At 46.2% G+C, this 27,286-nt stretch overlaps 1 protein-coding gene across 1 annotated transcript in view; it reads left to right on the plus strand.

Moving 5' to 3' along the window:
- Positions 1–27,286, plus strand: part of Rasgrp1 (RAS guanyl releasing protein 1) — a 65,476-nt gene that overhangs the window by 30,032 nt on the left and 8,158 nt on the right. The window contains exons 3-14 of the mRNA XM_038330312.2: positions 6,038–6,143; positions 9,758–9,820; positions 11,871–12,002; positions 14,596–14,749; positions 17,691–17,864; positions 18,679–18,795; positions 20,557–20,832; positions 22,624–22,704; positions 23,883–23,987; positions 24,775–24,884; positions 25,526–25,670; positions 26,672–26,708. Coding sequence (XP_038186240.1) covers positions 6,038–6,143; positions 9,758–9,820; positions 11,871–12,002; positions 14,596–14,749; positions 17,691–17,864; positions 18,679–18,795; positions 20,557–20,832; positions 22,624–22,704; positions 23,883–23,987; positions 24,775–24,884; positions 25,526–25,670; positions 26,672–26,708 — 1,500 coding nt within the window. The remainder of the gene's footprint in view (positions 1–6,037; positions 6,144–9,757; positions 9,821–11,870; positions 12,003–14,595; positions 14,750–17,690; positions 17,865–18,678; positions 18,796–20,556; positions 20,833–22,623; positions 22,705–23,882; positions 23,988–24,774; positions 24,885–25,525; positions 25,671–26,671; positions 26,709–27,286) is intronic.

Consider the following 27,286-nt stretch of genomic DNA (forward strand, 5'->3'; position numbering starts at 1 on the left):
AATTATGCACATTTTATTATGCATTGCACATTTTGCTTATTAGAATTTTTCATATGGAACCCTGCATTTTTAAAAGCCTAAAGATGAAAACAAAATAGAATTATTCATTGAACTATTTAAATCAGCTTACAGCAATTATATCAAAATAAAATCTAGCACCCTAGAAGGTAGCTAGATCCCCCTTGGCCAGCCTCTTGAAGAAGTGCGTTTGTTCTGTGGGATGGAGAAATGCTCCCTCGGTGAGGTCATCTCGTCATCAAAGGTCATGCAGGGAAGAGATGGCAGTAGGGTGAGAGTGTGAGATGATGCTAAACCAACCCCATTGGAAAAGAAAAGCCAGGAAGGCAGATGGTGAGAAGCTCTGCCTAGGTGTAGAGAAAAGTGCTCCTCTCTGCTCCTCCCCTGGCTGCCTCTCTGCCAGGGGAGGAGCATGAGTGAGTCATCCCCCACCGCACTCACCATTCGCCAGCACTCACCCCCACAGAACGCATGTGGGATTCATAAGCATGTGGGTGTGTCACTGAGACTGTAGAAGAAGAGATTAGGGGGCAGGGAGTGTGAAGATGCTCGCAAATCTTAGGCAGCACTCCCTGGCATCTTAAAGGCAACTCTCAAGTTCAGACGGAGCAAACGTGACATATGCAACTTCTAGAAATCGCCAGGTTACAAAGGTCATTCTTCCATATAGATATTGGCTCCAACTAGGCTTTTCCAGCAACATTTCTGGAATCTAGAGCCAGAGGGGCCGGACACATAGTTCGCAAGGCTCACTTGAGTCAGCTTCCCATTTAATACATGAGTCCCTTGGCCTGACAGATGGCCACCAAGCACACAGCCAGTGTGGAGGGAAGCACACAGGTGCTGGAATCAAGCAGACTGGGCCAGATCTCTCCCTCTGTGCCCCATTTTCTTTTGACCTACAGCCTATTACTCAACCTTTCTACCCTTGAATTCTCCCGTAATCATAATCCCATGAACTATGCGAACTTTGCTGGGTTGTTCTGAGAATTAGAAATCACATCACCATGCTTAGCACAGCCTCGGTCCACAGGGGCATCAGTAAATAGGGATCATTTTGTAGCGTGCTTATTTGGTATGGTCGCCAGACGCTAAGTCCTTTGCAATGGACAAGCTTTCAGCCCTGGGCAAGCAAATCAGCTATTCTTTCCTGCCACACGTTAAACCAGATTCTGTTTCCTGCGATGTCTATCCATCAGCTCAGGTACTGCCTCTTATGATCCCACAGAGCAAATCTAAACTTGTTCCAACAAGTAATATTAAAATATTTGAACAGTTTCAGTGCCTCCCTGGTCTTCTCCATGGTGATCCCTTTTAGATCTGTGAATCCTTCCAAAGACCTTGTTTGATCTCACCGAGGATACTTCTGGGACCCTTTCCTCTCCATGTGAGCATCCATGGGAAGGTGTTTGCCAGCCGTAAGGAGATGCAGGGATAGCATCTTGGGGCAGTACATCCTGAATAAATTCGTGTGAACATGGGAGTGTGTGCATTTCACAAGTACAGATCCTGGCGTCCCCTGCCTTTCACCACTGTGTCGAGGGACAGGAGCACCACTGCTTCTACAAAGAAAAGCATGTGTAAAGCCATGTTGTCAGATGTTGCATGGAAAAGTTACTCCCTGTAGCTCTCATGGGTTCTGCTGCGTTGTTGCCCTCAATTACTTTCTCTGTGTGTCTAATGCCTCCCATGTGACTTGAAGTTCCTGCCCTTCAACTTTAGGCTCAAAAGCGTAACCTGCTTTCATTGACAGAATGAGACACAAGTGACAGCAGGTCACTTCCACACATAGGTTTAAGAGGCTACTGGATAGATCTATGTAGCTCTCAATATCCTGGCATCATGAGAAAAATAGACTCACATTGGCTTCCTGGTCCAAGAAAGCTGGAAGACTTGTTGAGTTGGGCCCCCAGCAAAGGTATCTGGATCAGCCAGCACACAGCCAAAGCACAAACACTTGAGCAAAAGCAAATGTGTTTAAGATAATTTGTTATCTAGCGTTTTTCTGCCAAGGGGCAATTATACAGAACTTATGTGGGGCATAAAACCTACAAACAGAAAGGAATTCTATCTATCAGAATATAAGTTTAAAAGAATGCATGGGCAAAGATTACAAAGCTATAATCTAGTTACATAAGTGTTTCATAAAAATCAATGAATGTTTCATAAAAATTTCTAACTTTAAAGCTAGAAAGAGACTGGCTAAGGAGAAAATAAGCGTGCGTATTACGGCACGTGAGTGAGATGTCTATGACCAAAAAGACACACGGAGAGTCAGGATTTCTACCCGACGCAGTTCACAGCCCATGTTCATCCACCATGTGTCAGCACTCGGAAAACGAGACTGTGGAGGGAAATGCGCAGGGCTCAGGTCCCAGAAAGCTTGTATTCTATTGAATCTTTAGGAAGCTACACATTTTTTTTTAAAGACCAATGGGACAACCAGGTCATTTGTGCAACCAAGATATTCAAGCAGAGGGCTGGCTACATTGGCTAGTCAGAGGAAGACCTCTCACGGGATGAGGTCAATGTGATGGAAGATCTGATGGAAGAAAAGTAGCACTGAGGGCCACAGCAAGTGCAAAGGCCGTGATCTAGCAATGGCCTCGGAGTGTGTGAAGCGGAAACAGAGGTGTAGAGAAGGAAAAGCATTTCAAAATGAAGGCCGTATCCAAAGAAGCCAGGGCATGTGGATCTCAGTCAGCCACAATCGAGGCAATGCAACTCCTTGAAATGTGCAAGGAATGTGACCCGGTTTTCCAGGCTTCGAGAGCTGTGCGGAGAAGAGATTGGGGGTAGACAAGAGTGGAAACAGGGTGGGCCCATTGGCTTCTTGCATCATGGTGGTTACTCTGGAGAGATATCAAAGCTAGAGAGAGGTGGGCAGGTCACCGGTGTATTTTGGAAATATAATCAAGACTCACTGATGGATCAGGTGTAGAGAAAGTGAAGGGCTGCGTGTGAGTTCTGGTTTTTTTGGCTGGGGGAACTCAGGGGGTGGTTGGTGGTGCATTTCAGGCGATGAGGATGAGTGGATGAGAAACGAACCAGAGACGTCAAGAGTTCTGTCTGCATGAGTTCATTTGGACTTAGGCCTCTAAGGAGACTAAACTGCTGGACGTACTAAGTTTGTGGTCAGTGCCAGAAATAGAAGTTGGCAGATATCAGCAGAGAGATGGTGTTTTACTCAGAACGTGGATTAATTCATCTAGGGAAAGAGCTTGCTTTTTTAATTTAAAATTTAAGAACTTTGAAGTTTTAAAAAAACGTTAGCAGAAAGAAGTGGGAGGACTAAACTGTGGCACAAGCTGACATTTAAGAGCTTAGCAGAGGGAGAGGAGACAGAAGAGGAGCCTGAGAGAGACGTGACAGAGTGCGGAGCAATGGAGCCAAGAGAAGAAAGCCTTCCAGGAGGAGACTCGTCAGCTTGGCTTTGGTTGGAGTGAAGATTAACTGAATCACGAAGCAAGATGAGGACAGGGGAGTGATCGGAAGTGTGGAGCTGATGAATAACGCTGAAAATTAGATACTTAGGCTGGTCATGGTGGTTTGTGCTTAGGATCCCAGCAGTTGGGAGGCTGAGGAATGAGAATCTCTAATTCAAGACCAACCTAAGCTAAGTAAGAGATCCTGTAGAAACCACTATCCAACAAACAGAATAATGGAGACAGAAATTGAAACGGAATGGTTGAAAAGTGGCTGGGAGGGTAGAAGGGGGTGACCCTGAGAGCTGGAGGAAGAGGAAAACAGAAAGGCAGAGGTCCAGTATCAGTTAGTTTACTTTTGGTTTAAGGAGGAAAGGCAGGAGCCTAATTAAGTGTCAGTAGGCATAAACCAACAGGGAAAATGTTGGTGTTGCGGTCTCACCAGGGAAGATAAGCTGAGCAGTCCTTGGAAAGAGGAGACAGGAACAGAGAGAAGGTGTGGGCTTCTACAGGACCTACCACAGTAGAGGGGACAGGCAGAGAGGGCTGGAAAAAGCCAATAAACACTCAAGTTTTCTCAATGACATTTGACTTTAGGTCAGCATTTGAGGATTCGGGACTTTTGAGACTATGTCTTTCATTCACAACTCACTAAACCTGGAAAAGACTGAAAATGATCGCTCCTTCTACAATGTATCTTAAACGTCATTATAGATGGCTGGTAGTTCAGACAGACAGACAGATAGATGATAGAAAGATAGATAGATAGATAGATAGATAGATAGATAGATAGATAGATAGATAGATAGATAGATAGATTGATAGATTGATAGATGGATGGATAGACAGATAGATGATAGATGATAATACATACATACATAGATGATAGATACATATATACATACATAGATGATTGATAGATAGATAGATAGATAGATAGATAGATGTTAGAATGATAGATAGATAGATAGATAGATAGATTGCTAGATGGATGGATAGACAGATAGATAGATGATAGATGATAATACATACATACATAGATGATAGATACATACATACATAGATGATTGATAGATAGATAGATGATAGATAGATAGATGTTAGATAGATAGATAGATAGATAGATGTTAGAAAGATAGATAGATAGATAGATAGATAGATAGATAGATAGATAGATAGATAGATAGATGATAGACAGACAGATAGGTAGGACTATTTATGGAGATGAGAATGAAATTGAGAGATGTTACACCAGAAATGCCCAGCAGCCATTCCCATCTTTAGGTCCAATGAGTCAGGAGATAACAAGTCTGAGATCCTAGTGAGTGCTGTAACCATGAGGAAAGACCGACCACTGTGACGGTTCATCCAGAAGGTAGGAAATGGGTCAAAGCAGAGAGGGATGAAAAAGAAACATGACTTCTTTCTCCTCTCATCTCTTACTGATTGCTTCAAAAGACTAAATCCAACCAGAATCCAGCTGACTAATGTGTGGAGCAGGTCCTTCTTTGGACCCCCAGCTCTCTGATAATGGCATGGAGACTTTTTATTCATTGTGAAAGCTTGGTTTGTTCCCAACTAGCTCTTAAAACTTAAATTAACCCATTTATATTCATCTATGTCTGCCACGTGGCTCATTACCTCTCCTCAGTACCATATGTTCAACTTCCTCTGTGTCTGCCTGGTGACTCTCTCATGCCACCAATTCTTTCCCAGAGTTCCCATCTCACCCTGGAAGTCCCTCCTATTCTCTCCTGCCTAACTATTGGCCATTCAGCTCTTTATTGAACCAATCAAAAGGTGCCTTAGTCAGGTGAGTCAAGACAGAGACATATCTTCACACAGTATATAAAAAGAGTTTCCCAACAAATGTGATTCATGGTGAAGATCAGAGAGTAGATACGGCAGAGACAAGCAGCACAGCCCTTGACATTTGATACCATAGAAACCAAAGCAGTGCTAGAAACCATTCCTGGGCATCCTTACTCCCAATGCTACTATACAGAACACAGATTGGGACTCCTACTCAGTGGGATTTAAAAAATGTAAATGGTGCCTTTTGCAAATCATTGCAAAATCCACCCTCAAAATCCACTGCCACTCTTCACCTGTAATGTTTACGCCAACCATCCCTCTTTGATTTCACCACAAGCCTTAGAATTGGGCAGCTTGTACTTCAGGCTCCTTGCTGGTCTGAGCTCCTTCCAAGGCCAGGAGAGAGCCATAGAAACATATCCAACTAGCCACACTGTAAAAATTCTGAAAGATATTTGTTTTAACTGTTTATTATTAAGCCTGTGACTTCCCACTCTGACCCTAGAAAAGCCCCTCTCAACCCCACATTCTATAAACTTTGAGTTCCATAAAATATACAGCTGCCTCTGTTTCCAGTGTAGATGTAGATTCTGCCACCTTTGGGGCAGCTTGATTAATGAGCACTTGGAGATGGGGAAGGTTACAGGAGGATGGCAAAGCCAGGAGGGAGGACACGAAGTACCATGCAGCCCGAGGCTGTCCCCTGGAGTGTTGAAGGATGCTCAGGGACCCCACCATTTCTCGCTGAGGGTCTCACATGCTGCTCTTTGCATTTTCAGATGCAGATGGAAACCTGTGTCGAAGTAACCAGCTGTTGCAAGTCATGCTGACCATGCACCGCATCATCATCTCTTCGGCTGAGCTGCTACAGAAACTCATGAGCCTATATCCTTGGGCATCAGCTTAGGCTGCAGCTTCAAGGGTGCTTTTACTTTGATTGGTTTGGGATAAACCTGAGCAGTAAATGGCTTCATCTGTCCCTTTAAGGATATAGTGGTGTGTTTGCTCACTGGTGTATGTGCACTTGTGTGCATATGTATACCTATGTGTATGTGGACTTGTATGTGTGCACCTGTGTGTGTAGCTTCTTTTAGGTAGGACAGTATTATTTATGCTGATTTCTCTGAGTGGTAGATGGTCAAAGAAATCGTCCTACAAATGCAGGCAACAGTAATATTTCTTGCTATTAAAAAAATCTTTCTTTAAACATTAGTCACAAATCATACTTATGCTACACAGACTGACCGGCACAGTTGTAAGCCTTGATGGACTTCGTATGAGTCCTTCATCCCTCCTAGGCTCTGAAGAAAGGCTCAGCTACATGATCTGCACTGCCTTCTTACTCTAGGCTGTGGCACTATGAGCCAGTTAGACCTTGCTAGACATGCGCCCCCTGTGGCAGGATGTGGAAAGCGCCCACTTTTTCCTTCAGAGCACCGGCTATACTGTTGAGTTGTCGTCCCCAAGAGAAAAAGTGCTATAGGGGACCAGCCAGCACCTGAGGCCTAGGTCTCTGTGGATGAGTCAGGACATGTGACTGTGAAAATCCTTTTCCAGAAAACAAAACAAAACAAACAAAAGATCACTACAACCTAGGAAAGAAAGGGGGAGACGAAGCAGCCAGGACAGACTCGCTTCTCTAAACCTCCTTCATGAAACTCTATCTTCCGTCTCAGAGACCAAGTTCCGGGGGCAATGACAAGGGTAGAGCTAGGGAGAAGGCCACCTAATGAGACATACCTATAGTAAGTAGGTGCCTCCTCTACAGAGAATTTCAAAGCAATTCACTGACTCCATGCCACCAGTAATTGTGAACAATGCCAGTAATTAAACATTCCTCCTTAAAGCTGTGCTGGTCTCAGAATCAAAAGTACTTGAGTGGCCTCCTTTGGGGCAGCACTGAGTGCCATTCCTGCAGCAACCCCTACACTGCCTGCCCTGCAACATCCCCCACGCACCACCCTCTCTCCGCTGTGCCCGCACCCAGCCCTTCAGTGGCACCTGCTCCCCAGCCGCAGCACATTCAAATGCCCCGCATCTAAAAATAAACTCAACCCTGTTTCCCCTTTATTCGGCTGTTAGGATTAGAAATTGGATGTGAAACCTTCTGAAACGCTCTGCCTTCCCAGCCTCCAACCTCTCCTCCTACTCCCTCCGCGGCACAACTGCGGCGCCCACGGAAGCACGCAGACTCTCCTCTGCTGTCGCCGGGGCCTCTCAGCTGCCAAGCCCAGGGGCTTCACTCCGTCCTTGCTCATACCTCCCAGAGGCAATGGACAGTCCAGGCCTCTGAGACCTTTCCCCCCAGGACTCCTGGACTGTACCTTTTCATGACCTTCCCAGGTCCTCGTGGGACCTCTCCCAGAAGCACACTTGCGCACATGGTCCATCTGCTGTCTTCTCACTCAGCAACCTTTTGTGGGAGGTTTCACGCGACGATTCCCCCACCACTCTATGGGCCCAGGATGGCTTTTAAGTTTACATTTCTCTATCACAAACTGTTTTGCTGAAGGTCTGGGCCGGCTTGTTCTGCTGACATTTTAAGGCATCCAAATTATTTGTGAGCTTGCCTCCAGTGTTTGTGTGTCTCTTTCCTCAACCCCACGTAGCATATCAGTTTCTCCTTAACCCTGCACTGGCTCCTGTATTTTCGGTCGCAGGCAACAGTACCATTGGCTAAAACAGGAGCAGCAGCAGGCACACAGCTGAGAGCTGGGAGTACTTCCTCTTTCTGAAGAATGCTGGGAGCCTCACAGTCCAGTGCTGCTGAGGTCTGCACAGAATGCAGCTCCTATGCACCAAACATCAGGAGGCTAGGGAGCAGGCTACACTGGAAAACAATCCGGCTCCCTTGACTTGACATTTCCACTTAGCTCTTTCAAAAGAGAGGTGTCTGTCTGTCTGTCTGTCTGTCTGTCTGTGTCCCCTTCCCTTTTACTAAGGAAGAATAAAAATTTCAACAAGTTGAAAAAAGCTGATAAAAATATAGAACCCCGAAAGTATTTATCAAGAATGTGCCCTGTGCTATTTATGCTGATGCTACACATTTTCTTATTGCAACAAAGAAACGTGTGGTCATTCTTTGTTCTTGACTTCTGAGCCTTTCCCTTCATCGGTCTGCCACTGGAAGCCTGGACGTACTTTGATTCTGATTGTGTTGTTGATGTGTGAGGTTTTGTGTGAAAGAGGGTTATGATGTGTGTGTGTGTGTGTGTGTACGCACACATGCCTGCACGCACATGTGTGCGTGTTTAGTTTCAAGAACAGATTTAATAAGAAACAAATATATTCATATTTAATTTTTCAATTATATTTATTAAAATTACAAATTTTAGCACAATTTTTTGTATTTTCCAGTTTACTTTGCTGGTCTTTAAGAAGCACAGTGTCAGCTTTTACCTTGAATTGTGATTTATCACTCTAACATTATCACAGATGTTCTAAAGCTGAGCATAAAATCAGTAAGCGTTCATCTTAAACCATGTCTACTGCACTTAACCAAATGTTCCACACTTAAGTTTCAAGTCTGTGGGTCCAAGATGCTCAAGATCATTCAAAATGCCACAGGCTTTCCTAAGAAACAGCACTGGGGTCCTGGTGAGCCCTGCCTTTTCTGTATTTAACTGACTCTTCCAAGGGGAATATATTCACACCTACTGAAGGAAGACCATTTCCACCCAGTTATGGGATTTGGGCTGGTTATCACTAGACCCATCTCCCTGGCCCAGCTGGAAATCACCGACCCCTATATTGCAATTACCATGTCTCAATTGTTAAAAGAGAAAGAGGCCGTGACCTTGAGGGTCAGACAGTCAGCTCTTCAATCTGTCAACAGAAGAAAGGTGGTCAGACCCACCCACATTTACCATTGGACTAGGGCTCTCATCAGATTCTTAAATATGCAAATACCCTTTCCTTATATCTCAAAAGACAGGCAAACACAGGGAATTTTTTTGTTCTTTCAAAATATTCAGAATTATAAAAACTGTTAAAGCGCTCTTTGGTTGTATTTTTGGATTATTCCATGACTCTGTCTACCTTGCCATGGCAATACACAAGGTTGGTCAAATAATGCCTGATATGTGTGTGTGTATGTGTGTACACGCATGTGTGTATATATATGTGTATATGTATGTATGAGTACGTGTATATGTCTATGTATATACATATATATGTGTGTGTATATGTGTATGTATTTGGAGAAAATGTTCATGTTATTGTTCTTAATTATCAACACATTTGAATATATATGGATATATATTTTCTTAAATCACTGCCCACGTAGTTACTGTATAAATCAATTACTGGAAAATTTTTAAAAGATGCAGGGGATCTCTTTCTAACTTAATCATTCAGCTGGACTCCTAGTTCCTATTCTCTTGAGCACAGGCAAGAAGAAATTTGCCCATATTTCAGAGGTTGATTTGGTAAATACTTCCAAAGATTGAAGTTTTATGGTTTCTATAATATGTCTTCATTTCCCTTAACCATGGCCCTACATATAAAGATGCCTTGGAGAAGAAATCTCCAGGAATGTGTCTGAAGATCTGCTATTTTGTCAGGTAATGTCTGTATGATTTGTGGAGCGAGTGCAGTGGAATGGAAAGATGTTCTCTGGATTTCTGCTCTTTCTGGTCCTCCTAGTCTGCATCTCCCAGCTTTCTGTAGGCTTCCTCTGACCCTGTAGGCTGCTTCTGACCTTGATCTTAACTGCCTATTTTGTATATATCCTTCATGAAGTTTTTGTTTTTGTTTTTGTTTTGTTTTTTGTTTTCTGTAGGTTTTTTAAAATTGATTTTTATTGACTCTACATTTTTCTCTGCTCTCTTCCCTTCCTCTCCCCTCCCCTTCAACCCTCTCCCAAGGTCCTCAAGCTCCCAATTTACTCAGGAGATCTTGCCTTTTTCTACTTTCCATGTAGATTAGATCCATGTATGTCTCTCTTAGGATCCTCATAGTTGTCTAGATTCTCTGGGGTTGTGGTTTGTAGGCTGGTTTTCTTTGCTTTATGTTTAAAATCCACTTATGAGTGAGTACATATGATGTTTGTCTTTCTGGGTCTACATTACCTCAGTCAAAATGATGTTTTCTAGCTCCATCCATTTGCCTGAAAATTTCAAAATGTCATTATTTTTTCTGCTGTGTAGTACTCCATTGTGTAAATTTTACTTATTCGTTCTTTGGTCGAAGGGCATTTAGGTTGTTTCCAGGTTCTGGCTATGACAAACAATGCTGATATAAATATAGTTGAACACATGTACTTGTGGTACGATTGAGCATCCTTTGGGTATATACCCAAAAGTGGTATTGCGGGGTCTTGAGGTAGGTTATTTCCTTATTTTCTGAGAAATCACCATACAGATATCCAAAGGATCTATACCAACTTGCACTCACACCAGCAATGCAAGAGTGTTCCCTTTACTCCACATCTTCTCCAGCATAAGTTGTCATCAGTGGTTTTGATCTTGGCCATTCTTACAGGTGTAAGATGGAATCTCAGAGTTGTTTTGATTTGCATTTCTCTGGTGACTAAGGATGTTGAGCATTTCCTTAAGTGTCTTTCAGCCATTTTAGATTCCTCTGTTGAGAGTTTTTCCTTAGGTCTGTACTTCATTTTTCTTATTGGATTATTGTTCTTTTATCCCCATGTCTTGAGTTCTTTGTATATTTTGGAGATCAGACCTCTGACTGATGTGGGGTTGGTGAAGATCTTTTCCCATTCTGTAGGCTGTCGTTTTGTCTTGTTGACTGTGTCCTTTGCTTTATGGAAGCTTTTCAGTTTCAGGAGGTCCCATTTATTAATTGTTTTTCTCAGTATCTGTCAGCCATTAAAGACTAGGCTCACAACCAAAAATTTAAGTGTTTTTAGTAGTTTTTACTAATTTGTAAGTTAACAGGCAATTGATGGGTTGCATTATGGCATTTTCAAACATAAATGTCATTATACGTCGTTCCTTTTCATTCCTTATGTTCCCCTGTCTCACCATCCCCTTGCTTTTGTACACCTTTAATCCCAGGACTGGAGAAGCAGAGGCAGACAGATCTCTGAGTTCGATGCCAGCCTGGTTTACAGACTGAGCTCCAGGACAGCCAGACCTATATAGAGAAACCCTGTCTCAAAAAACAAAACAACAACAAAAAAACCCCATAAAATCAGTATATGTGCATGTGTGTGTGTGTGTGTGTGTGTGTGTGTGTGTGTAGAATGCTTTTATAATGTGTATTTTTTGCTTAACTTTCTGTTGTAAAAAAATCTAATTTTTACAAGTTTTTGGTAAGCATTATTTTTTATAGTTATAGCAACATGTAATAAAACAAACTTTGCACACCCCAGTTTTGAATATTTGCTTGTTTACATGGCCATGTCTAGATCCTGTCTGGGTTCTCCAAGATGACAGGCCTTGTCCCATCAAAGCATTTGTGTGTGGAGACACTGAAGCCTGATAGACGGTTTTCTTCCCTCCCAGGCACCCTCTACCCCCAGATTTTTTACCACAGACAAATGACCCTCTGTCTTCTTCTGAGAACTTTTTGTAGCCTCAAATTCCTTTGGGAATCTGCCTAAGTGAGAAGCCTTAGGGCTCAGTGTTTTTCCTAACTCCCTCTTTGTAGGTATTGGATAACAGAATTCTGGATCATGTTCAAAATGGATGCCAGCTTGACCAGCACCATGGAAGAGTTTCAGGACCTGGTGAAAGCCAACGGTGAGGAGTCACACGGCCGCCTCATCGACACGACACAAATGTGAGTGTTAAGGTCCTCGTGGGTCCCTTGAAACCACTTCCTTCCAGTAACCCGACCGGTGTTGCTGGGCCTCTAATCCTCTCCACCTCCAAGAAGGTTCAGAGAGCCCCACTAAAGATAACATGACAATTTGACATTTTGGGGGGTTTTTTTGTTGTGCTTTTTTTTTCTTCAAGATAGGGTTTCTCTGTGTAGCCCTGGCTGTCCTTGGAACTCACTCTGTAGACCAGGCTGGCCTTGAACTCACAGAGATCTGTCTGCCTCTGCCTCCTGAGTGCTGGGATTAAAGATGTGCACCACCGCCAAATAACTTGACATTCACTAGGAAAGCGGAGAGGTCCCCAGTGAGGAAGCTTCAGGGGATGGGAGCTAAGAGCAGAAGGTAGCCAGTCCATGAGAAACCAAAAGTCCAGTGTCTGGACCAAAACCTCATTTGTAGTTGGTGCAACAGGCACCCCTGCACTAACATGGCCCAGGCACTAGTGCCAAATGTCCCAAGCAGAGAGTGAGAACACGTAGTAGATGTCTGTATAAGACCATTAGGTTTTCAGAGCCGAGAAGGAACTCGGGGATGTTTACATTGTTCTTCGAGTTCCTTATTCACACAGTTGGCTCACTCTGGAAAACGAGGCCTTCTTAATTTGGGGAAGAAGGTCACACATATTACATGCTGGGGTTTTTATGTGTGGTTAATTGTTTTGCAACAATACCAATTCCCAAAATGCAGAGTTCTAGAACGGCAGCATATTGGAGAGATTAATTCACACAAAATCCTGTTTTTGCCTGGGGTCTGTGACTGGCTGACCTGGGGTCTGTGACTGACTGGTCTGGGGTCTGTGACTGACTGGTTTGGGGTCTCTGACTGACTGGCCTGGGGTCTCTGACTGACTGGTCTGGGGTCTCTGACTGACTGGTCTGGGGTCTCTGACTGGCTGGCCTGGGGTCTCTGACTGACTGGTCTGGGGTCTCTGACTGACTGGTCTGGGGTCTGTGACTGACTGGTCTGGGGTCTCTGACTGACTGGTCTGGGGGCTGTGGCTGGCCTAGGGGCTGTGGCTGGCCTGGGGGCTGTGGCTGGTCTGGGGTCTGTGACTGACTGGCCTGGGGTCTCTGACTGACTGGTCTGGGGTCTCTGACTGACTAGTCTGGGGGCTGTGACTGACTGGTCTAGGGTCTCTGACTGACTGGTCTGGGGGCTGTGACTGACTGGTCTGGGGTCTCTGACTGACTGGTCTGGGATCTCTGACTGACTGGCCTGGGGTCTCTGACTGACTGGCCTGGGGGCTGTGACTGACTGGTCTGGGGTCTCTGACTGACTGGTCTGGGATCTCTGACTGACTGGCCTGGGGTCTCTGACTGACTGGCCTGGGGTCTCTGACTAACTGGTCTGGGGTCTCTGACTGACTGGCCTGGGGGCTGTGGCTGGCCTGGGGGCTGTGACTGGTCTCTACCCCTCATCTTGTCATCGCTGCCATCTGTTTGAAGCAGTTGAGCTGTTCACTAGTGGCAGAGCTGTAACTGCTCTCTGAGTCACGCTTGTAACACCCGTGCACAAAGAAATGATTTCAAAGCCGTACCCCGCAGTCCCAAATCAATCTGCCCATCCACTTGGGTCCTCTCTACTTCTCTGCTTGGAATTACACAACTTGATAGATAAAAGAGTTGCTTTTTTTTCCCAAAGCAACAACCTTTCCATTTTAAAAATGAAAAAAAAAAATCCTAGAATCCAGGCTACTTGTTTTCTAGCTGGATTTTCTCTCCCAGAGTTTTTCACCGTGTGTTCTTTAGAAAATGTTAGTTGAGGATACGGCCTGACTTGATGTATTTAAGGAATTCTGAGTTACGTTTTCCTTTGCCATACATTTGAGAGTCTTGAATACAATGTGGTAGAGATCTGCAGAATTGCAGCCTTTCCCAAACTTAAAATCAGGGAATGCTTACATCCAGAGCCAAGGCTCTCAGAAATGCCCTTTAGAAACCCAGATTTATGGCCGCTGCCTTCCAACACTGCTTTCCTCTGCTTAGCACTAACCAGAGACTAAGGGAGACTCTGGAGAGCTGTGAGGACATCCAGGAATCACTGGGTCGTTCTAGGGTCTGCTAGAAGTGGTTCTGGCCACTTTTGTAACTGGGAACATTGGAGGAAAATAACTTGTTTCTGCCCAGGGTGACCACAGGTTCCTACCAGTGATCCTTGCGCACAGTGTCTTCTCTCTGTTTTTCTCTGAGTTCTGCTGGTATGAATACTACCCCCTCTTATGAATGCCTCCAACAGCCCTGCAACCCTCACAGGAATGAAAGAACGCATCAGAAGAGTAGCTATATTAAGACCAGAGGAAGAGCCAGGACCAAAGCCTAAACCTAAAAGTGTCCCTTCCCACTGCCCTGCTGTCCTTCTTGCTGAATCCAGGAGGAAAACTTCTTTGAATTGCTATCCTAGGGGAACAATTCACTGGGGAAAACTCAGCTAGTGCATTATTTACACCCAACGAAGCTCACTAACTGTGCGTTGGGAATTCTTGTGGATGACGCTCGCGTGCTCACTCCTGAAAAGCGGTTGTGGTTTATTCTTCCTGTCTTCTCCCCACAACAGTAATTCTCGAGACTGGTCCAGGAAACTGACCCAGAGGATAAAATCGAACACCAGCAAGAAGCGGAAAGTCTCCCTGCTGTTTGACCATCTGGAACCCGAGGAACTGTCTGAACACCTCACCTACCTTGAGTTCAAGTCCTTCCGAAGGATCTCTGTACGTAGCCAAGGGGCGAGAGGAAACCTACTCTGGGGAGCTTAGGGACACGAGCAGAGGATGTCAGCAGTCAGTTGCCCTCCTGACCCAGCATGACCCTCTCCCTGCCATGGTGCCAGATTTCCCTAGCAGGCATCATGGGCTCTGGAAACCCAAAGCCATCAAATCTCCTTTGGCTGCCTGGGCTCTGCTTCCCCTTGTCACACCCTCTGTGCCCACAGACCTCCATTCTGGCATTCACTCAGTCTATCAAGATACGTGCTGGAAGTGGGGTACACATGATATCCTGCATGCAGGCTAGCCTATGAGGATGCACAGGCCCTCCACCCCTGAAAATCATTAGATTTCAGAAAACTGTTTTATAATTTTCAAAAAAAAAAAAAAGAAGAAGAAGAAAAGAAAAAGTGGGAGTCGGTTCCCTAAGAGTTGGAATTCCAGGGTAGGCTTTGAATAGTTCTGGGAAATCCTAAAAATAAAACAAATATGGCCAGTCTTTCTAAAACCTACTTAAATTCCTGAAACGGTGCCAACATGGCTGGCATTACCATACTTCTGGAAGCATACTGCTGACCTAACTCATGCTGCTGGTATAGCCAAGCAGAGCAAAGGTAGAGAGAGCTGAAGGGAGAGAGGGGGCTTTACTTAACCATCAGCAACCGGGAGAGATCACGGCACATCCTGTTCTGACTACGATCCTCACAACTAACTCCACAGGACACCTGAGACACTGTTCCACACAAGAGAGCTTGTCACCGTGTTAGCTGCAGCCTGCTGTCCCTGGTCAATGTGCTTTTCTGAAACATGACACACTTATTCCACTCAGGCGCCCCTCCCACCCCCAGGGACCGTCTTCAGTTTTCGCTCTGACGCTGGTCAGTACTTTGCTGGTGCCTTAGAATGACCTGTGTTCCCCACGTGTAGGGTAGAAGGTCACGGGATTGACTTGAGCAAGGGCTGCCCAGCTTATTCGAGTTGATAAGTTGATATTATCCGGTCTCCCAGTCTCTCAGCACCAACTTCCTGAGCCCAGCTGCGTGTGGAGGGAGACGAGCAAACCAGATCACAGAGATTATGTCATAGCTTCTCCCATAACACCCTGACTGCCATCACCCAACCAGAGACCCAGGAGCTTCCCCTTGGAGCTGGATCCAAAGGCTTCCCTGTGCCAACTACCTAGTTTCCTCCTGGGTACTCCTCAGATAGAGCGCTGATCCCCCATTGTGAGGCTGGGGATTTTCCATTTAACCCACCTCCTGGGTCCCAAGGCTAGAGAGAGCTGAAAGCCTCTGAAAAGGGAACGTTATCACATGGAAATCAGAGCTGGGCCTGCATGGTATCTGCTGGATGCCAGTGCTCAGCTGTGGAGAGGCAGAAGTGGCAGGGAGGAGAAGGAATCAGAGCCAGCCTCTCTGGGTGGAACAGTGTTCTGTTTACAGATAAAAGCCTTCTCTCTTTTGAGTGCCGTAGCCCCTTCATAGAAGGCTTTTTCAGTGGGTTCTTGTGTGCTTTTATTTTTCCTATGCAGTTTTCACAAATAGTAACTTTCCCTCCAACATGGGGGAAATGTATCTCTGCTGTGATTTGTTTAGCCCTTTATGGGAAAATGTTATTTAGTGGATAATTCTCTCTTTTTAAAGAGACAAATGGGTTGAACTTATTTCGAGTGAGGAGGTGCTTAGTGCATTCGTTGGAACGAGGGTGGCCACTTCCTCTTAAGCCAGGAAGACCTTTGCTTGCTGTGGGAGTCCTACCGCTCTTCTAAAGAGCGCTTTTGTCCCACTGGGATACATCTGCCTGCCAGCAATCGCAGAACCATGAACGGAGATCGGTTAATGGGCATCTGGGCATCTGTTTTATTTAGGCAAGGCAGACATTCATGTTCTCTCTCTCTCTCTCTCTCTCTCTCTCTCTCTCTCTCTCTCTGTGTGTGTGTGTGTGTGTGTGTGTGTGTGTGTGTGTGTAGTCTCGAAAGTTGGTTTTCCACCACACTACAAGTCTAACCGGTGTGAGTAGTGGGAGTGGCCAGTCTTCCTCTGGTTGGAATTCCCATCATCTCTGGAGCGCCAGAAAAGGAGCACAGCCAAGCATGCGCTGGCACGTAGACTGGCCCTGATGCTTCTCTCACATTCTACTAGCTATCTGACCTGCCCTCCCCGGCTTTCCAAGTGCAGAGATCAGCACATCACCGCAGCCTCCCATAGCAGCATCCCGGGAGACTAGGTTCTTCTTTACTGCTGAAGCTGAGAGATCCTTGTGACAGAGACATGTCAGCTACAATCATCACTTAGGCCACACCGTCCCATTGATAACAATGGGACACATGAGGTCCCATTGTTTTCCATAGCTGACGTTACTGACAGGTTGGGAAAACAAGGTCACTGTGTGTCTACTTAGCTGTGTTTCGGGTACCTTGGCCCCTGCACAGGGTAGTTCAGACAGGCTAGTGTTGGCATGATCTTCCTGTTAGCACTACTGCACGTTTGTGTAGAACTATGCTTCCATACCATGTGTTATCTTGGTGTTTATAGCAGGCTCGTGTCCTAAGCAGGGAGGTTTTATGATCACAGCTTTTGTAGACAGCAGATGGAAAGAGAATGGTTCTAGAAGGAGAATTGTGTTCTCCAACTGGAGAGTCACAGCTAGAACTAATAAACATTTTCTACTGTGCTATGCTCTGTTTAGGAGAGAGAAAACTATCTTCTCAAGTATGTCGGTTGGGTTAATTAACTTGTATCCATCCTTGTGCGCCTGATGGGCTTCATCCAGAGAGGTCCCAATGTGATATCCCACCCATCATTCTTTGTGACCTGGTAGCAAAGATGCCAGGGCGGTAGCCACAGGCTTGTTCGCCTATACTGGTTGCCAGCCACCACTGAATCGAGCTGATGTGCCCCTCAGAACTCCAAGAATACCTGATGGTTGTCTTTTCTTTTCCCTCCAGTTCTCTGATTATCAAAATTACCTTGTAAATAGCTGCGTGAAGGAGAACCCCACCATGGAGCGGTCCATCGCCCTGTGCAATGGCATCTCCCAGTGGGTACAGCTGATGGTTCTCAGCCGTCCCACCCCGCAGCTGCGCGCAGAGGTCTTCATCAAGTTCATCCATGTGGCTCAGGTAAGTGGCTGGACTGAGATCCTAGGCTATGGGGTAAATGACTTCTTCCTTTCACCCGGAGCCAAGCATGTCAGAGTTGTGTCCCCTCTGACACACAATGAGGCGTGTGCACCTTCTGTTGCCTGCTGGTCTAGACATGCAGCTCTTCTTGGTTCTCACCCGAGAGCAAAGTGGAAGGCCAAGTGGACCACGTCAAGATCAAGACTCAGCTCTGCAATGCTTTTTCAGGAGACACATGAGCTTCTCATAACTAGCCATACAGCCAGCAGATGGGCAGAGCCAGCCCAGCCTGAGTTGTCTTAGGTTCTTGGGTTGAGGCTCTGTGAATAGCATAGTCGAACACCTTTTCCTCAATATGAAGCCTGGCAACAGGATAAAGGCAATACAATTGTGCCTATTACATTTTCCAACCCAGAATGGTCTGCACCAGTACTTCTCCAAGTTTGGAAGTGGCCCACCTGCTCTGATATTTATTAAAGACAGATGTGACATACTTTCTAAGCCTATTCCCAGTCTAGGGAGCCAGAACTTAAGGGGTTGGCTCCAGAAGTCTTCATTAAGTATGTACTCAATGAGTCTTAGACACCAACGGTTTAGATGGTAGTTCACAGGTCAGATACCATGAAAGAGAGGCATGTGGGCTCCCTGCTGATCTCGGATCTGCTCTAGAGGTCAATAAAAAGGGAGAAAACTGAAGCCCCTGGCTGATAGTCTAACGTTATACGGAAAATGTGCAGCACAGAGATTCCGCCTCTGGGCACCCCCGTGTGATGACATGCACAGTGATTCTGTTGTCACGTGTCCTGTGTCACAGAAGCTCCACCAGCTGCAGAACTTCAACACGCTGATGGCTGTGATCGGGGGGCTGTGCCACAGCTCCATCTCCAGGCTCAAGGAGACGAGTTCACATGTGCCGCATGAGATCAATAAGGTCAGTGACCTGTGTGTTCTGGGGCCCCGAAGACTACATACCCCTGCTCAACCGGGTTAGGGGCCAGGCAGGCAAACCCTACGGAAATCAGGATGCGTAAGTCACAGACCTGAGAGTGTGTGAGATTCTGCCCGGCCACAGTGTCGCCGTGCCGCTCTCTGCCAGACCACTTAGAATAAATAACGTGTGCCTCTTCCTTGTGTCTACAAGGCGTCAAATGTTCAATACTCTCCTAGTCTATCCTCACTTCGGAGTATCACCCGAACAAATAGAAGCTCAGTTGCTCCTAGCGTGTGTCAGACGTATTTATGCAGTGGCAGCCTGGAGCCCACCCAGCACACTTGCAGACTTTCCGGACCCTTGAATTTCCAGAGCTGGAAATGCACTCTTTAGATACGGTATTGTTGAGAAGGGCCTGGTCACCCAGCTGCATCCCCTGGTCACATGCTACAGTTTTATGACACTGTTTACTCACAATGGTTTTCCCGAAGTGTCTTGTGGACTATCCCACATTCTTAGTTAGCTGTCACAGGATATTCCTTAATCTCCGTGGCAGAGGGTTGCTAGTGTACGTACCGCCCACCGTGATGTGGTGAGCCATGCATGGCATGGGCGAGGTAATGATGGCTGTTTGAGCACTGTCATCTCATGTCACGGGACTTTGGGGTTTGCTATCCACAAACCATAAACATCCTAACCTGGAAGAGGGGGGCTCTTCATAGGGAAAGATTCCTGAGTCTCGATATCCCTGTCCATTTATCCCAGGTATTCATCCTCCTTACAAGGAGTCCCTTTTAATTAGCCCCTCCCATTGCCATGTTGGACCCGTGAGAAGCCCCTTCCCTATGGCTGGGTACCCAGAAATGTCTTTAGTCACCTTCTCATTCTCAACAGTTCTACTGAGACCATACTGAAAAGATCGCTTAGGTATCAGAAACCGTGGAAACACTAACAAAAATTAATATATCTTACATCCTGCCGTTCATCTCATCTTGCGAGTTCACATAGCTCACACTTGCCCACAGTATTTGACAAAGGGGCGAGGGGGGAATCTCTTGCTGTCTCGGAATTACTGAGTGTGCACAGTCCAAGCCTCTACTTCCTCACTGTATAGACAAGGCTCTTGTTAAAAAGGATTTGGCATAGCGCCTAACTAATATGGTTATTACATGTGAAGACACAATGGCAAAGCCACTCTGCATCTTCACTTCTGAAAAGCTGGCATCATCACACTTGGGGAGCGGGGTTCTGACACCAACCCGGTGTGTTTGAGAAGACTATCTCTGGCTGCTCCCTTTAGGCATGGGCCCATTTTGAGAATCTTGAGCCACAGAATAGTAACCTGCCCTACACTACTTTAACTCCCCAAATAACACAGCTTCCCAGGCCAGCAGCTAAGGCTGTGCCTGCTGACCTCACAAGCTGGACACGATTCAACACGATGCTTCTGGGGGCTTTCAAGGACATCAGGGAAGGCAACTTACAGTTTGGGGTTCCGAAGGCACTTATTATTTACGGTGTATCCTCCTGTACCTTTAATTGTTGTGTCGAGTGCTTATATTAGTTCTAAAAATAAATCGTTTTGATATAAAATGATAAAATCGAGGAACACATACTTTGGTTATGACTATACTCTGACATTGGACGGGGCTGGAGTTTTAATTTGAGAGTTGTAATAGCTACAAATGAGATGCATCAGCGTAAGCAAGGTGGCCTACTAGGCCTCACCGGCATCTGTGACCAGTCTGCTGTGCTTTGTAGGTTCTGGGTGAGATGACTGAACTGCTGTCCTCCTGCAGAAACTATGACAACTACAGGCGAGCCTATGGGGAGTGCACCCACTTCAAAATCCCCATCCTGGGAGTGCACCTCAAGGACCTCATTTCCCTGTATGAAGCCATGCCCGACTATCTGGAGGACGGGAAGGTGAATGTCCAAAAGCTCCTGGCCCTTTACAATCATATCAATGAACTGGTCCAGCTGCAAGAGGTGGCCCCACCACTGGATGCCAACAAGGACTTGGTGCACCTGCTAACGGTGAGATCCCCTTAGGAGAATAATTGCTAAGTACTAGCTATGTACCGGGTCCATTTGACTTCCCTTCCCATATACTGCCGGCTCCTCTTTAGGAATGGGTTACAGAGGCACAAAGTTCAACTTCGCAGAGGCCTCAACTTAGAGTCGAGCTGGGGAGCGGGACCCAGGAGGCTTTCTTTTAAGCAGTGTGCCTTGTAGACTTCTAGGGGTGGGCTCCTAGTCTTGCAGAAAGCTGTCCCTAAGCTTTCAAGGTGGAGCTGATAGCAAATCAGATACAAACCTTGGTCACTAGTGGAGACAGCATATTCTCACTAAATAGTGTAAGGCAGGGGAAAAAAAGAAACAGCCAAACAAAACAAGGAGAAAATGAGTGATTCTTTGGGTCCTGCTCTTTTCAGCTTAGATCTCTGTGCCTGGACACATCCTAGCCGAGGGTGGGTGTGGGGAGTGGAGATCAGGTTTGCAGTGGATGTCGGTAACATCTGCTGCACTTCCTTCCAAACTTGTGATGCTTCAGAGTTCTAGCTGCATGAATGTGGGCCTATGCTCTCCAATCTGATCCCCCCTCTATGGATTCTAAGGGGCCAGTCTTGAGGTGATCCAAACCTCCTGTTCTAAAATTACACAGTTGAAACTCGGCTTCTCTGTCCCCAGTGAGAGGAACGGTGGCCAGGGTCTCTTCCTGCCTCACAGAGCATGTTGGTGGAGCCAAGGCTTCACCCCCAGATTGGGTGCAGTTTGGGGGTTTAAACCCTTTTTCTTTAAACAAGTGACTTTGGCAAGTCTTGCACACCAACATCAAGTCTTTAGAGATGCATAGATAATAAATCACAAATAAAGAGAACATCTCAGAACTTGGTCAGTATTTAAGAACATTCTAACAGGAACAAATTAAAGTTTTCCCTATCAAAGTAGCAGGTATTATACAGGCCAAACATTCAGGATTTTCATTTTGTGTTTGCGTGTATGTGTGCGTGTTTGTCTGTGCGCGAGATGGAGCAGTGGCTCTCATGCGCACTCACACACATGCACACATGCACACGCGCGCACACACACACACGTGCTCACATGCCATGGTGTGGGTATGGATGTTAGAAGACAGATTTGTGGAGTCATTTCTCTTCTTCCAGCTTTATCTTGGTTTCAGACACTAAGCTCAGGTCTCCAGGCTTTCACCTGGAGTGATTTTACCTGCGAAGGCATCTTACTGGCCCCCAACTTAGTGTTTTCCAAACTGCTGAGTCTGGAGAGATGGCTCATGGTTAAGAATACTTGTTGCACTTACAGATGACCAGGGTTCGGTTCCCAGCATCCACATGGTGTTCACAACCATCAGTAACTCCAGCTCTAGGGAAACTAATGCCTTCTTCTGACCTCTGTAGGCACAAAGCACGCCGTGCACACACACGCACATGCAGACAGAGTGCTCAAACATAAAATAAAATGAATACATCTAAAAACAAACAAAATCCCTGCTAAGCACTAAGAAAATGGGCTGGAGAGATAGCTCAGTGGTTAAGAGCACTGCCTCCTCTTCCAGAGGTCCTGAGTGCAATTCCCAGCAATCACATGGTGGCTCACAACTACTTGTAGTAAGATCTGGCGCCCTCTTCTGGCCTGCAGGCATACAGAACATGCCTGCAGGCATGCATAGAGAACACTGTATATATAATAAATAAACTTTAAAAAATGAAAAAGAAAACGACACTGGGAAGATGTAGCCAAGAATAAGACCTCAGCTCTAGGAAAGGTAGTGTCCCAGAAATGAACCGTGTTCTGCTTCAACTGCAGCTATCCCTGGATCTGTACTACACAGAAGACGAAATCTATGAGCTCTCTTATGCCCGCGAACCAAGGAACCACAGAGCCCCGGTAAGTTTCTCATCCTGACGCTGAGTGTAACCAGCCTTTAAAAGCTCCTCAGGTTCCTTCTCAAGAAGCTGGGCTTCAGTTGCTTACTAAGTGTACAGTTTGTGCTGTGTGCTCAGCTTTGTGCAAGGCACATAGAAAGCTTCTCAACATATGTGTAACACACAGTTCCTATTCATAAGCTTCTTGTTGTTAAGACCCCTGTGTTAACAGGAAATGACTGTGTGCCCAATGGGGGTGGGCTCAAATCTATCAGAGGCAGTGTTACAAAGCATGCTGTCTCCCTCCTGTCAAAGGGTCCCCACGTCTCGTTTCTAAAATGGGGTATGACAGCAACACTAACACTAAAAAGCAAAATTCATAAAACTTCCTGCCATGGCAGAAAGAAAAATGTCAGTGGCCTGTGGTGTTCTGGGTTTGGAAGGTACTGGATCTTCTGAACTCCTGTGCCCAGTGGGACTCAAAACAGCACCAAGTCCTGGTTTTGCACACAGTAGGACCATTAGAGGTTACCCGAGCATGCCTCTCTTACTGACAAGTAAGCAGCAGAATTTTTTCCGTCTCCTAGAAGGCTTCCTAACTCCCCAAGCAAGGACTTGAAGGAAGAGAGTTGCCTACCCACAAGAAATCCATTTTTGGTGCTGTTGTTATTTGTTTCGGGTTGCTAAATCCCATTGCCTCTATAGAATGGTCAGGAGGGTCCACACCCAGGGCATTAGAGGTGTTTCAGGAGAACACTAAAGTTGTTTCAGCAACTTCTATTTTCAGGGGAATTTTAATTGGAGCCAAGGTTCAAATTATTAACAATAGATTCTCTCTCGGCATATGCAGAGTGCATTTCTTCCTTGTACATCTTGCTGTCTTGATTAGCTTTTCCTCATCCATCTCTACTAAAATGGGACTGGATCACAGAGGCAAAGGGCATGATTCATGTTAACCTTTGTTGATATGTCTGACAAGAGAGCTAATGGAGAGGGACCTGGAAGTCAGGCCCACTGAGGAGCGAAATTGTCTGCAGCTAGGGGCCCTGTAGGCGCTCTTTAGAAACCTGTTAGCCAAGCTAATTCAGATAGATTCTGTGTGCGCTTTCTTCTTCTGCCATAGCACACAGTCAGATATCGAGAAAGGAAGGAGCCCTGTTAATCTGTATCAGTCACAAGGGTTTCCCTATTCCATTTTAGCCACTAACTCCTTCAAAGCCACCAGTTGTGGTGGACTGGGCCTCTGGAGTATCTCCCAAACCAGACCCAAAGACCATCAGCAAACATGTCCAGAGGATGGTGGATGTAAGTACCCATTTCAGCAGACAAAAATCACGGTATAGCCTGCTATAATTTCAGGATGTGGGGAGGAGAAGGGGCCAGGGAGATAGAGACATGGAGGGGAGGATGCTCAAACCCGTTCCCTTGGGAACACAAAGCTGCTCACTCCACACACTGTGGCTGTAGAATGTTTCAGAGGCAATAATGTCAACACACTGGTGTCTAGTGGGGTGGGCTTGCCATGCTTAAAGGCCCTTGCAGGCGAACATATGTTTAAAAGTTGCTGGTTAATATGTGGCCAATGTCAGCACACAATAATGCTGACAGAGGATGGGAAACTTGGTACCGCTTGGTCTGGCTAACTGCTGAGGAAGGGGGTGGACTGCATGCTGTCTTCATGCTCCGGTCACACATGCAGAACAGTGAGGAGCACAGGACTCAAGGAAGAGAACTCGTCCAGTTGGGTTAGGCTGTGAGCTTCCCAGGGAAGGGAAGAGAGACCTACAGGGAGGGCAGAGTGGAGGGAGAACGCACATCCTCTACCCAGTGGAGTAGCTGTGTGCAGCAGCCAGTGTGTGACAGGGTTGATATTTACAGGTTGAGAGCACCTAGGCACCCTGTAGAAGCTGGAAGAGCAGAGGCCGGATGTGCTCTGCTGTGCCATTGCCACAGTTTGGGGGGCATGGCTCAGCAGCTGCTCTTACTTAGGCTGCTGCCAATCTTTTATGTATCCGCCCCCTCGTCATTTAGCTACAGGGAAGGGTGATTGGTTTCCTTCAGTAAGTGGAAGAAATCTTTTTTTATGTTTCAGTCTGTCTTCAAGAACTACGACCTTGACCAGGATGGATACATCTCTCAGGAGGAGTTTGAAAAGATTGCCGCAAGCTTTCCGTTTTCCTTCTGCGTGATGGACAAAGACAGGTGAGGGTGGTACGTGGGACTGTGGAAGCAGTCACTGAGGATCTCGCAAACGCGTGTGCTGCCAGGCTTAGATGGGATATCCTGGAAGAAAGCGCCACGCTGCCATCAAGTGAAGGCCTCACGCCTGTACCCTGGGCTGTTGCAGCCCATGAAATCCACACGCTTTCTGAATAGCCCACTCCAAGACTCCCAGTGCCGCCAGCTTAGGAGAAACACTGGGCCTTCCTTCCTGCTTTGGCGTTACAAACCTTGGAACAACTCATAGTTATATCAATATTTCCTGTGTTTTCCTCATGGCTCTAAAAAGCTTTATCCTAGCTCTCTACCGAAAAACGAACGCTTGGCCGTGGGTTCTACACATGGCCCCGTCTCAGGTCAGACACCGGAGCATGAGGCCTTTGCTTTCCTGTACACACATTACAGAGCACTTCCCCTCCAGTCCTGAGCACACGGATCCGTGTGGCCATTTACCACGAGTGACAAGCAGTCAGACTGCCTCACTCCCAGTCCATGCTATCCTGCGTCCTAACGATGAGGAGGACTCAAGGAAGCAGCCACGGGAAGGACAGGTGGGAAGGTTAGGTCCAAAGGCTGGAAACCTCCCTTCCCATATTCACCGCCTTGCCTGTCATTCGCTGCAGGGAAGGCCTCATCAGCCGGGATGAGATCACAGCCTACTTCATGAGGGCCAGCTCCATCTATTCCAAGCTGGGCCTGGGCTTTCCTCACAACTTTCAAGAGACCACCTACCTGAAGCCTACTTTCTGTGACAACTGTGCTGGCTTTGTAAGTCACTCTTAGAGTGTCAAGAGTTGAATGTGGGGTGTGTGTGTGTGTGTGTGTGTGTGTGTGTGTGTGTCGGGCGGTGTATACAGAACAGTTTAAATGAGTAAGACGCGCACGGCCTCAAAATCCTTATGTAATCACTCCGGCTCAGAAACCAAAAGACACCCAGAAAACACAATCCTCTATGGACTTAGCCTGCATATAATTTCTTCCTACATTTTTTTTTCTTCCCTGGTGCATTAAAGTTCTGGAATAAATGGTACAGAAATGGGGAGTTTGGCTATGCCTCTTAAAAGTGTTACATGCTGTTTCAAATGTTAGAAAAATAAGCACTTTCTTCCCCTTTCAAAAGAAACTAACTTGCCTGCGTTCCAGGGGGCCACTCCACACCCCACAGGGTGACCCTGGCTAAATTCAGGGTGTCACAGAACAAACACTAAAAAGATATGGCAGTGGAAGAGAGACTTACTGAGAAGAGTGAAGGTTGGTAGGACAAAGGAGGATAGGACAGAGGGATGAGTGTGACCACAATGTATTATCCCAGAGTGATCTTATCTCAGAGGTTACCTGAGTGCTGTCTGCCCTCTCTCCCAACCCAACTAATAGTTTCCGGCAAACCCAAGTTTCTGACATAGGATGTCATACTCAGTCCTCAGGAGCCTGTTGGTCTGGATTCATCCACATCTGGCCTGCAGAGCACTGGGGTGGACAGAGCTCTTGTATAGGTAGCAGTTGTCTCTGACCAGTGGCTTCTTGTCCAAGAACCAGGGCATGAGGCATCTACTAGGGTCTACCCATTGATAGACAGTAAAACAAAGACAGAAAATGAATGCTAGCAGGGTCTACCTATTGATAGGCCGTAGAAGGAAGACAGAGAGTCAATGCTACCAGGGTCTAGTCGTTGGTAGGCAGTAGAACAAAGACAGAGGATGAATGGCAAGGCACAGCCTCACACCAGACAGATGAATGACTTGGGCCATATTGTCTTCTTTACCTCGTAGCTCTGGGGAGTCATCAAGCAAGGATATCGCTGTAAAGGTAAGTCCCAGTTTGGGGAAATTGAATCACTTCCCTTGTCCAACAAATTCCCATTGGTAACATTTCTTGTGCATGGTAGTTATCCATTTAGTCCACACATTCTTGGCTGCATTCAGAGCCTCATGTCCAAATAAGAGTATCCTAAGAGGAATTGTTGCAAGCCAAGAGAGGGATGCCCATAAGACCAGTCAGGTAGTTTTGCTCTACAAGACCCTCTCTCTGCCTCAGTTGCTCTGGAAATACAGATGGCTGTGCTCCTTGTAGAAGTCTGGAAAGATGGATGCTCAAGGAAAGGGAATCACCCTGGGTAAGGTTACTACAGGACCAGTCAGTTTTTCTTTTTTCAGCAGACACCTCAGGACCTAATTTTCCAGGTCAGCATCTCTTTTCTCCTTGATGAGATGCTGCTTAGTTCTGAGACTCACTGATGCAGTGGTGGCAAGCCCTGGGGTTTGCCAAGGAGGTTAAGAATCAGGAGGTGATCTTTCCTGGATCCCTTAGGAATGTCAGGTGTCCTAGCTCCAGAGGCTAGACCAGCTGAGTTTGACAAGAAAGCAGTGCATGAATTTGGTTGTGGG

Source organism: Arvicola amphibius, chromosome 5, assembly GCF_903992535.2.
Source record: "Arvicola amphibius chromosome 5, mArvAmp1.2, whole genome shotgun sequence".
Lineage (NCBI taxonomy): Eukaryota > Metazoa > Chordata > Mammalia > Rodentia > Cricetidae > Arvicola > Arvicola amphibius.